We start from the raw sequence: 10921 nt of genomic DNA on the forward strand, positions 1-10921 counted from the left end.
TTCCTTACAACCCTCATTCATAATTATTCAATTTGTGCAAGCAGAGAGATGGCCACATGCTCTGCTTCCATACGACCCTCATTTACAATTATTCAATTTATGCAAGTGGAGAGATGGCCAAACACGTTAGTTATTTTACATTACTAGAATGACAAGATTGGTAATGCAATACATCTGGCCATCACACCACATAACTATCAGAACAACTGGTGTTTTAGAACCTTTACAAAAACTAGACTGAACCAATGAAAAAGATAATAAAAGTCGCCTAAGAGGGACTGCAAGTGCTGACAAGTGAGTCTGGTGGTGATGCCTTCTTGAGAAAACAAAAGATTGCTGACACCTCCCACCCTCCTCTCTTCTCCTTTGCACTCTCCTCCTTCCCATTGGCCATGGCCAAAAAACCTATCATCTCCTCTTCCATCCCCTACTCTTTAGATCCCTTTCTTTATCCTCACCTCACGAGGACTTGGACCACCTCTCTGTCGATGGACTAGTTCATGACACTGGCTCTTTCCTGGCTTGGAATCTTCATGAACTTCTTCCACCACCACCTCCTCTTGTCCACTCCACTCGTCCGCTACATGTTGTTGGTAAAATTTAACTGCCACAACCAGCATGAACACTGCCCAAGAAATAACTTATGAGGGTTACCAGTTCATAAGTTCTTTGAATACAAGATAGCAAGGATATTTGAATCGAAGTAACGTATGATATGATTCGAGGACAGGTTTACCAGCCCAAATGCGGGCGACGGTGGAGGAAATGTTCCATACGAGGGTGAAGATGGCAGCGGCGACCGCTTTCTTGTGGGTGCATGTCTCCCAACCATCTCTAAATCTCTCCAACCAAAATTTGCCTAGAACAATTTGAAGCAAAAATGCAAATAAACTGGCAAGTTAGGCCTTAAAATTTGACATTGGAGAACAGGAGAGAGAGAAAGAATGATGAGTTCTGGCTATATGTAAACTAGAGATTATATAACAATGCCTAAACTTAAAAAGGACGAGAGAATTAATATACTACAAAGCGTGGGGGATTCCGAAGATAAAACTTTTTTCGGTTGTTCTTTTGGTTTGGAACTATCTCCTTATAATCATCATAAAAGAAAAAGAATACATATATAAATCGCTCAGTGGAATGGTGTTTGGATGCCAATCATTGACAAGACTAGGTGGAGATTTTCTTTAACATTGTAAGCGAGCCACTTTTTCTAGAAAAAGATGTTCAATTTTATTCCTCGGTTTGGCTATGTCGAACATTCCTCCCTAACATCAGCTATCAGGGATGATTCCTATTTGTCTTCAAAAGTCTATTTTATGCTATCAAAAAGATCAGCTACAGAAGTAGAATAGTGCATGAGAACAGAATTGTCAAGGATATTAAAGCTATAATATCTAGCTTGAATGTAGATTTCTATGTCATGAATCAACCTGATATTTATTTATATTCATCTGTTTCTTCTATTAACCAGCCCTAGTTACCAAGAATCATTTGCAGAAGTAAATTTGGTTAAACTACCATGGGGTGCGACCACCATGGAACATGTCTTGCAACCACCACGTGTGATCCACAAAGGACACAAACATGTCTGCTATCAGGATCACTTGCTTACAAGATATTAACTGTTGGTCGAACTATTGTGTATGGTACATTGCACACAACTTTGGTCGATATGTGGTTCTCCAAATTAATTAGTACCGTGTGTGGAATTATAAATCTAGGTCTTTGAGCAATACAGCTAAAGCCTTCCTCATTGACCATGATTCATTGCACGTGAAAAAGGATAAAAGAGCCGTTTGGGACCTTGTCTAAAGTGATTAAAGTAGGGTAAAGTAAAAACAAAAAAACAAAGAAAGAAAGAAATGAAGCTACTTGTTAAGCAATACCAACGACCTTTTAGTCTTTTTACCACTAAATCAAGAGCATCCATTTACCGTATTTTGCCAGCTGAATGGAATAGGTAGAGTACACCTTTGGGATGGTGAAAACTCCAAAGAACACTGCATCAATAACAAGCAGGGATAATAACAATCAGAGATGTACTCGGCTGTCCCTTTTTACTGTATGGTAAATTGGAATTTAGTGATTGCTTTGTACTCCATCCCAGAACTTACCCAGTTTGGCCAGCGTCCATGTAGTGATGGAGGCTCCGCATCTGGCCATCACAAATAGTAACACTGCCAGCTGCCAGGGTCAGATGTCCCTCTATCAGTACAAGGCTTTGGGAACAGGGGAGAAAAGCAGAGAACATAGCCAAATCTTACCTTCATGGTAGTTGCAGGGTCTCCAGAGAAAAGAGCCCTGAGCTTTAATAGGAGCTCGTTTATGTAAGGAAGGAGCAGCCTCAGAAGCCAAATGGCCTCCTCCTCTCCAACCATGTACCTCTCATCCTTCTCATCGTATTCTACGGTCGCTCCCCTGTCACATTTCCATAAATTTGTAAGAGAAAAAGGGGGTTTACAATTTTGGTGATTGGTTCTGTGGGAGAGTTCAAGGAATTACCTTCGGAGAATGGACTTGACAAAGAAAATTAAAGCGAGATAGACGAGAGCCAGATAGGAAATTGCTGAAATCAGGCTGCAGAAACGGAATTTTGAAAGGATATTAGTGTTGTTTGCTGTTTTCTAACCAAACAAAAAAAAAAAAAAGTACTCACCTGAAATTAAGATCCTTGGCATAGGAAGAGGAGAGGAGGAAGAATGTTCCCAAACCAAACACGAAAGCCGACTTTGAGACATCTCTCCACATCACCAAATTCACTGAACAATTCAATAGATTACTCGGCGGTTAAAGAGACGGAGAGATGAATATAAATTTATAAGAAAACATCTGCGACAATGGCAGGTCTAACCAATGTTCTGCATTCTGTTCTGGGTCGCATATGTGCTCACAAAAATTTCTTCTTCTACTGCAACCGCTGAACAACAAAATCCAAATTTCAAAGAAATCAAACTCGCTAGGAACTATCAAATTCTGAAATGGAATGTAACTAGAGAGAGAAAAAGTTCTGTTGAATTCTTGGAGAAAGAATGCAAAGAACAGCTTACCAGGAGGTGGTTTCATGGGATCCGGATGAATTGCCCGGCGACGTATCACCGGCGGCATCAGCTTCTTTTCCACTTTCGCCGGCACGGCTATCTCATGGATCTTGTTGATTCTCTTCTCCTCCTCGGCAATCTTCGGTTTCTCAGCTGGGATCTGATTAATTTTCTCCTCCTCCTCTTCCTCCTCCTCCACATTCTTTGGTTTCTCGACCGGTATGTCCATTTCCTTGTCGTCAAAGCTCTTCTTTTCCTCCTCTACCTCTATCTCAGCCTCCTCTTCTTCACCACCACCGCCATCCTCACGCCCGTCACCTATAAGTAGCACTGGCTTCTCCCCAATCCCGCCACCATTCCCCACACCATCCGAAACAACCTTCTCCTCCCCAATTTCCCCACAATTCTCGCTACGAAGCCTCGGAGAATTCGACAAATCCGATTTTGCTTTCCTCAGCGGAATTGGGCTTGTCTCCATCGAGCCACTCGCCGCTGGCTCAGGCGGCCTCCAGTTCCTCCTCTTCCTCCTCTCCGTCGAGACACTGTCGCTCTGATTCCTCCTCAGCCTCCTGTACACTCTAAGCCCATCCTCGTCGGCATTCCCATCATCGCAGCGGCTTTCCTCGCCATTGAACACCTTGATGCCACCCTTCACTTCATCCATTCTCATCCTTGTCTCCCAAACAGAGCCCGCAGCCACCCGATTTCTAGCTAGAGCTCTCCTCCTAGCACTCCCCTGCATCCCCTTACACTTGTCTCTCTCTCTCTCTCTCTCTTTCTCTCTACCTTCCCCTGTTTCTTAACAGCTAATGGAAGGAATGTAGCAATGAGTGGAAGGTGGGGGGAGGATTGTGTCAGAAGTCTCCTTTCTCTTTTCTGTCCCTACTGCTTCTCCCTCTTTTTCTCCAAGCTTTTTTTACTACAATGCGGTGGGAGAAGGGGTGGTGGGGGTGGGAGATTTGTAGCCCTCTCTGTTTTACTAAGCCTTTTTTACTACAATGGGGTGGGAGATTCGTAGAGGAGGGTAAGAGGGATTAGTTGAGGGCTGGCAATAATCCTCTATTCTATAATTGGTTCATGGCCATGGAAGGATCCCTGTTCTAAGAAGCTAGATAGAGAGAGTCCTGAATCCAAGGCAGCCGAGTCTTGCAGGTGGCCGTTTATTTTGGAGCCACCTTTCATTGCCCTTTTGTCTTGTGCCTCATGAGCTTGGCAGAGCTAGATAGGAGCACTTGTCTCCAGGCTTTAAAGCCATCAGGCCTCTCTGGATAGGGGTGTGCATAGCTCATTCTGGCTTTACATCTTTGCTTTTGGATATCTGATTAAGAATTTAGAGGGGGCAATGCTTAACCTTTTAATTCATTTAATTTGATTCAATCCGAGTTAGGTTTATCTATTTAATAGATTGCATTCAAGTTGATAGATTTTTTATTTTTTTAATATCCAATTTCATCCGTATCTGGTCCGATCTGATTCGATTGTTAACATGTGAAGTTACTGTAGTCTAAGTGGTTGTACTTTTTTTTTAATACGGTGCTGAGAGACGTTCTTTTGTGGGTCAGCTATGATTAAGCCAGTGTCCTCCAAGGTTTCCAAAGTGAGCTGCAAGGATGGTGGCACATGCCCCTGCCTTGGCTTTTCTGGATCATGGATCTGGATCAGCCAATTGATGGTCCCTGATCACAAATGGTTAAACATGACCGTAGGATGCTTATGACATGTAAGAGATAATTGGTGTATTTGCACTTGTTCAAAAAACTTGAAGTCCTCGGATGGCTAATGACCTGCTGGTAATTGTTGTTTTCAAGCATCAAAGCTGGTTTTCCTCCCAAAAGAAAGAAGAAAAAGGAAAGAAATAAGGCTCAAGCTCCTATCATTAAAGAAAATGGAGTGGCTAATTTAGGTGCTTATATGCTCATTTCTAATTTTAAAGTGGAATATTATGTCTTTAGGAACTCTCTCTCTCTCTCTTATTTAGCAAAGTGTCTTTAGGAAAGTCAGTTTGCTGATTAGACGTTATGTTTATATTCACACTATTGAAAAAGAGCACAACAGGTAGGGATAAAAATGGATCAGATAATATTCGTTCAAATCTATTTTCGTATCCGAAACTATCTGGATATTGATAGAAATTTGAGTATCCAACTAATATCTATATCCGTATCCATAAACACTATCCGATCCATATCCGAATATGCAATTTCATTTATAATTCTATTTAATTTTATATACCACTTAGGAACTTTTTTTAAAAAATGACCATACTAACATGCTATTAACTTGATTATCATCAACTTAGTAATATGTTTGATTCTATGATCATAAAATTTAATTATCCGATTTATATCCGTATTTATATCTATATTTTTAGTATCCAATTTGTATCCTTATCTGTTTAAAATAAATATTAATATAAATTTTTTGCTTCTGTATAAGTATTTCTCAAATAAAATAAATGAATGTAAACATGTTAGTACCATTCCATATCCGATCAGGTGTCAACCCTAACAAAAAGCTATTAAATTGTCATAAGATATCAATTGATGTCGCTTAGGAGGTTGATCAGCAATTGCATGTCAAGTACCAATGGACACATCCATGCTCTGGAGCTCGGGCAACATGCATCCATGGATGCGTAGGTAGGACCACTGGTATCAACTAAGCCACCTAATTTGGAATCTCAGCCTACAGACACATTCATAAAGTAACATACGTCATCATAATGGTTTGGGAGCCCATCTTTACCCAGAACATGATACATATAATGGATAGTTGTTGCTCCATTATAACAGCCATTACTTAGACATATTCATTATTCATTGTATTAAAATAACTTCTGTAAATCTTAATATTGTTTCAAAAAATGATATTTTACTTAGCAAGAAACAGCAATCAAATTATATCTTATTTACCAATTTTACATCGTGATCGCAAATAACAATTGTTATAATAGCCATTGATTTATTTCAAAAAATGAAGTCCAAGATTTGATTGGTCAAATTACAACCATTATTTGAAGTCACAGGATATTTATACTACTACAATATGAGGAAATCCAGACCCAAAGCTATTAAATGGTGAATCATTTAGAACTCTTTTATTTTGGCAATCATCTTTAGTTTTTTATTATTATTATTTTTGAGAAAGTAAGGCAGGGCCTAACAGTCTATTTGGCAGATCACCGTTAGCATTATGGTCCATATCGATTAACAAAAGGATTTAATGACAATTAATTTAGTGATACCCTAGCTAAGATAGCTTATTAATCAACTTGTTCTTTCATATAGATACTCAATCTATCCACATTAATTTTACTTATTAAATCCTTTTGTATTCTCTAAATTTGTATTGCTGTTTCTTCCATTCTGTGCTTCTATAGTTATTTTACCTTTGGTTGGGTTATTTTTGTGTTTTCCTTCCATTTTCTGAATGAAAACAATTAGGCCCTGCTTAATATTTTCTCAAAAAAAGGAAAATAAAGTAATGGGCTGGCTTTCTTTCCTCTCAGAAAAATGTTAATTTTATTTATAGCAATGGAGAAGATCTGTCGCTAAGAGATTTTAATTATGTGACATGGATAAGAAGACTAGAGTGCATAGATGACCTCAAGTGAAATGCATATCAATTGTGCTGGCTTTATTATTCAAAGCCAAAGTAGTGGATTTTGTCTGTTGGTATTGTGTCAAAAGTTATGCTAGTGCTGGAAAGCTATACTGTCGTGTTTGACTATTATGAGAATCTGTGCGGACATGCGTTCCGTTCTAAATCGGTTATGTACTGGATAGATCTTGAATATTTATATAGGGCCAAAAAATTCAAATAACATCTTGCAGCTAGCCATTTGAAAAATTCAAATAACATCTTGCTGAAGAGCTTTTTTAAAAAAAAATAAAAATGGAGTGATTTTCGGCTCACATGAAAGTAATTTTTCCATGCTTTTTATAAGAAAGACTTTTTCATGAAACATGAAAATCATATTTTTATGGAAATACAGTTTTTTCGTTTTTCTCTTTTGAAAATTCCAATCAAATAAGAGATATTTCATTACTTTTTTGTTGACCACATTTTTTTTAATTTTTTTCCACAAACCAAACCAAAGCATAAGTGAATACTCTTGAATTCAACTCGGAGATTTTAATCTTGTGTTTAGTATCCTCACCCATATTCATAAATTCTTAACAATTTGTTAATCTTAACTCGTAGGACCTTTATACCCGTTGCTCCGGCCAAACGTTAGCTACAACTCCAAGGACAGCTAGGTAGTAAGCATAAAAGAAAAGCCAAAGATGACGACAAGATATCGATAAAAGCGAGTTTGGCCCTTTGGGTTAGGCGAGATGTCCCTCTCGGGATGGGGGCCTTTTTACATGGGGATTGGTGCTTTGTTGGCTACCGTTAGAGCGGTGGATCCAGCGCCATCTTCATCATTTTTATATTAGTGTGGGACGTCGTTGGAATTTGGAACGGGTACCAGAGACTTCAGCTTTCTTCTGCTCTCCGTCACATCCCAGAGATCACACTCTTCGAGCATTTCCTGTGCATTCTCGACATTATTATGCCTTTTCCCCTACGTACGTTGTCTGGGGTAATTATAGTTTTCGAGGACTTTACGTGTTTATTTAATTTATTACATAAAATACTGAAATATAAATTTTTGATAGAGCATTCTGCTGATGTATTATAGACTGATTATGTAATTTATTTTTTAATTTTATTGAATATAACCATACAAATTATAGTATAGAAACTTTTTTGGAGCCGGAATGCACAGTGGAAGTCCTTGCTGAATCTGAGTTCCTTGTATAAACTTAAATAACATTTGCGTTTTAGTTGCCTGTATGTCTTAAGATAAGAGAGTGCCATGTGTATCTTGTGTTGTTCGCTATTTTTTCATGCTAGAATTGTTCTCCTATTATTCCAAGGTAATCAAACAAATCATGACATTCGAGAGATTATGAAGTCTGACTTGCTCACATATGATTCTCAAATTATCCACCAAACATGCATGGATTATGAATACTGATGCTATATGTTGTTGTTATTGATGGCTGCGTTCGAATACTAGTCATTGTTTTTGTATCTTCCGTGCATGTTTTACATAAGAAAATGGAAATATCAAGAATCTTTGTGTTCCTTAGTTACTAACTTTTGAAAAAAATTTATTGATTATTGAATATTTGTCTGAATTTTTCTTTAGTAATTGAAATCTTTTCCCACGAGGTTACCCTCCCCCTATGCTAATGTCAACCCATTGTTATTAGGCACATGGAAATTGACTAATAAACTTCAAGGATTCCAAGCAATGCATCGGTATCGAAAAGCTAATGCTACTATGGATTAGGTCACTACTTATGTAGCTCGTCATTCAATTGATTGCTCTCGGAAGATGGAGTCAGCTATGCTTGGAGAGCTTAAGGACATGCCGAATTAGGACTCATGTATATTTCTACTCATGAGGAATCTAATACATCCGAATTACCAAAAGCAGAAACAATTTTGCAATTATGCCTAAGATTAAGCTATAATTTGTTCAAAAAATGAATTTATGTTGAAAAAAAAAAAGACCATTGTTGAATACTCTTTTTAATAATTTCAGAGAATATACCAACTAATGGGTATGGTTTTCAGGGAAGATACCTTCCTATCATTATACATGAGGATTGTTGCAAAAATCATGTTTCATTAAGCTTGTTAAGGTGATTAATTCTAATAGTTATCATTTACCCTGTGGGTATCGATAGGTCTGAATGTATGGATTGCATATATAGTTCCAGAAAATTTTCTTCATCGGGGCTTCATACAAAGTTAACTATTCATAGTAAACAATGCAGCAAAGTATGTAATTGAAGATTATTTACGAGTATACAAGAATAAGTAAGGAAAATAACACGGCATACTTCAAAGCTGAGAGAATTGGATCTATTAGAAATATAAAGACCAGAAACTTGGAGTGCTTTAGCAGCGAAAATCCCAAGCTAACAGACAAACTATTGAAATTCCTTTCAAAATGTTGTAAAACCTTTTTGGCAGCAACCAGATACAATGTCGATTGGGCTGAATCAAGCATGCTTTAGGATGTTTACACTTGATTAATTTAAATGGGTTTTCAAGCTCGAGCAAGCTCTACCTATAAATGTTCAAGATTGGCTTATTTTCTAATTTGAACAAGCTTGTTATTAGGTTAACACCAATCTTATTCGGACTTGATGATGGAAGTGGGATATGCCCTAAATACCATTTGCATATTTAATATCAAGAGTAATTGAGAAATTATAACTATTTTATATCCATACGATCATATATAGTATAGAGTATGTACCATATATTGGTCATAGAGTCGGAAAATAAGTCTATAGGTACTACAGGGATTTATTCAACTAGACGGGATCCACAGCAAGGATTGGATAAATCTAGGTACTCAAAACTTACTCAAAGCTATGGTTGAGGTTGGACATTACACCTATAAGGCTGCTGAGATGGATAGTAATGGTATAGAGTTTCTCGTTCACCGAGGTCAAACCTTACACTGACATCTGAATATACCATCATATTGAGCAGTCACACTGATAATCCATCTCACAAAGTACTGTTAGGGATAGAGATATGAACCTGGTACACAAGCTTGCAAGCAGTGATTTAGAAGCCTAATGGCCATGAGCTATACGACTAGATGTTTGACAGTGACATGTTCAATGGTCATGTAGGGACACTTAAATGATATGGCCTTGGATGTTATTTGGACGGATTATCAGGCTTGGGGGACAGGAGGGTTAGACTTATACTTACTAGCCCAGATGGAGTAGACACAGAGTAGGCTTTGTGATTCAAATTCTCGGCCTCAAATAATGAGACTGAATATGAAACACTCATCACCAAGCTTAAGCTTTCTAAGGATCTCGGTGTTCAATAACTAAAGGTCTTCAGCGACTCACAATTAGTCGTCGGCCAAGTACGGAGAAAATTCGAGGCTCAGGGGCCAACGATGTTTAAATATCTACAAAAAGTAAAAGACATCACCTCAGCCTTTCATAACTTTGACATACAACAGATCCCCCCGGACGAAGAATGCAAAGGCTAACCTGACTTGACTAAAGCCATGTATCTTGAGGTCCTCAAGATGCCTAGCATCGACGAACCTAAGGTCATGATAAACACTACTATCAAGCCGAGCTAGATAGGCCCTCTCGTCGACTTCTTGAACGATGAGTTATTGCTTGCAGACCGGGCTAGAGCCCATCGAATAAAGCGACAAGCTGCCCACAATGCTCTCTTCGACAACAGGTTATATCGGAGATCATTTTCATTACCTCGCTTCAGATGCCTCCATTCGACTGAACTAGATTATGCATTTTGGAAAGTGCACAAGTGTATATGTGGCAATCACCTAGAGGGTAGATGCTTAGCATACAAGGTCCTGCGGCAAGAATACTACCGGCAGACCCTACAAAAGGATGCGATTGACATCATCAAGAAATATAACTGATATCAATGCCATGAAAGCATCTAATGACGATTGTTGTGCCACTAACACCGATCAACACCCCTTGGCTATTTGTTCAATGGGGAATCGACATCCTGGACCTGTTTTAGTGGCAATTGGGTAGCACAAATTCCTCGTCGTGGCTGTGAATTACTTCACCAAACGGACAGAAGCCAAGCAAGTGGCCCGGATTACCAAGATGAAAGCTTGAGACTTGTATTAACATTTTTTAAATACATGGGATGTTCTTGCATATCAAGCTTTCTTCCTCTTTATGTATGATATGTCAATGAAATAAATATTATATATATGGAGAACCCACTCTGGGTTTTTACTTTTTCTATTTAGCTCTCTATCTCTCTAAATTATAACCTCCTATGTTGTACTGTGGCATTATTAT

General features: G+C 38.4%; 1 protein-coding gene across 1 annotated transcript; it reads right to left on the reverse strand.

Moving 5' to 3' along the window:
• Positions 1–3965, reverse strand: LOC120108815 (reticulon-like protein B21). Its single transcript, XM_039122538.1, has 9 exons — positions 3051–3965; positions 2855–2920; positions 2660–2762; positions 2506–2580; positions 2268–2421; positions 2118–2187; positions 1938–2003; positions 737–859; positions 1–625 (listed from the first exon to the last, which is right to left on the reverse strand). The coding sequence occupies exons 1-9, from the start codon at positions 3781–3783 to the stop codon at positions 435–437; spliced, it is 1581 nt and encodes a 526-aa protein (XP_038978466.1). The 5' UTR covers positions 3784–3965; the 3' UTR covers positions 1–434.
• Between the last annotated feature and the right edge of the window lie 6956 nt (positions 3966–10921).

The sequence above is a fragment of the Phoenix dactylifera genome, unplaced genomic scaffold (assembly GCF_009389715.1).
Source record: "Phoenix dactylifera cultivar Barhee BC4 unplaced genomic scaffold, palm_55x_up_171113_PBpolish2nd_filt_p 001567F, whole genome shotgun sequence".
In the NCBI taxonomy this organism is placed as follows: domain Eukaryota; kingdom Viridiplantae; phylum Streptophyta; class Magnoliopsida; order Arecales; family Arecaceae; genus Phoenix; species Phoenix dactylifera.

What these genes read in the sequence shown, in the direction of transcription:
- LOC120108815 (XM_039122538.1), bottom strand. Translation starts at nt 3,783, where the DNA reads ATGCAGGGGAGTGCTAGGAGGAGAGCTCTAGCTAGAAATCGGGTGGCT. An exon ending in TCCCATGAAACCACCTCCTG is followed by an intron (nt 2,921 to 3,050) that starts GTAAGCTGTTCT and finishes TTTGTTGTTCAG; the next exon opens with CGGTTGCAGTAGAAGAAGAA. An exon ending in ATGGACGCTGGCCAAACTGG is followed by an intron (nt 2,004 to 2,117) that starts GTAAGTTCTGGG and finishes TTATTGATGCAG; the next exon opens with TGTTCTTTGGAGTTTTCACC.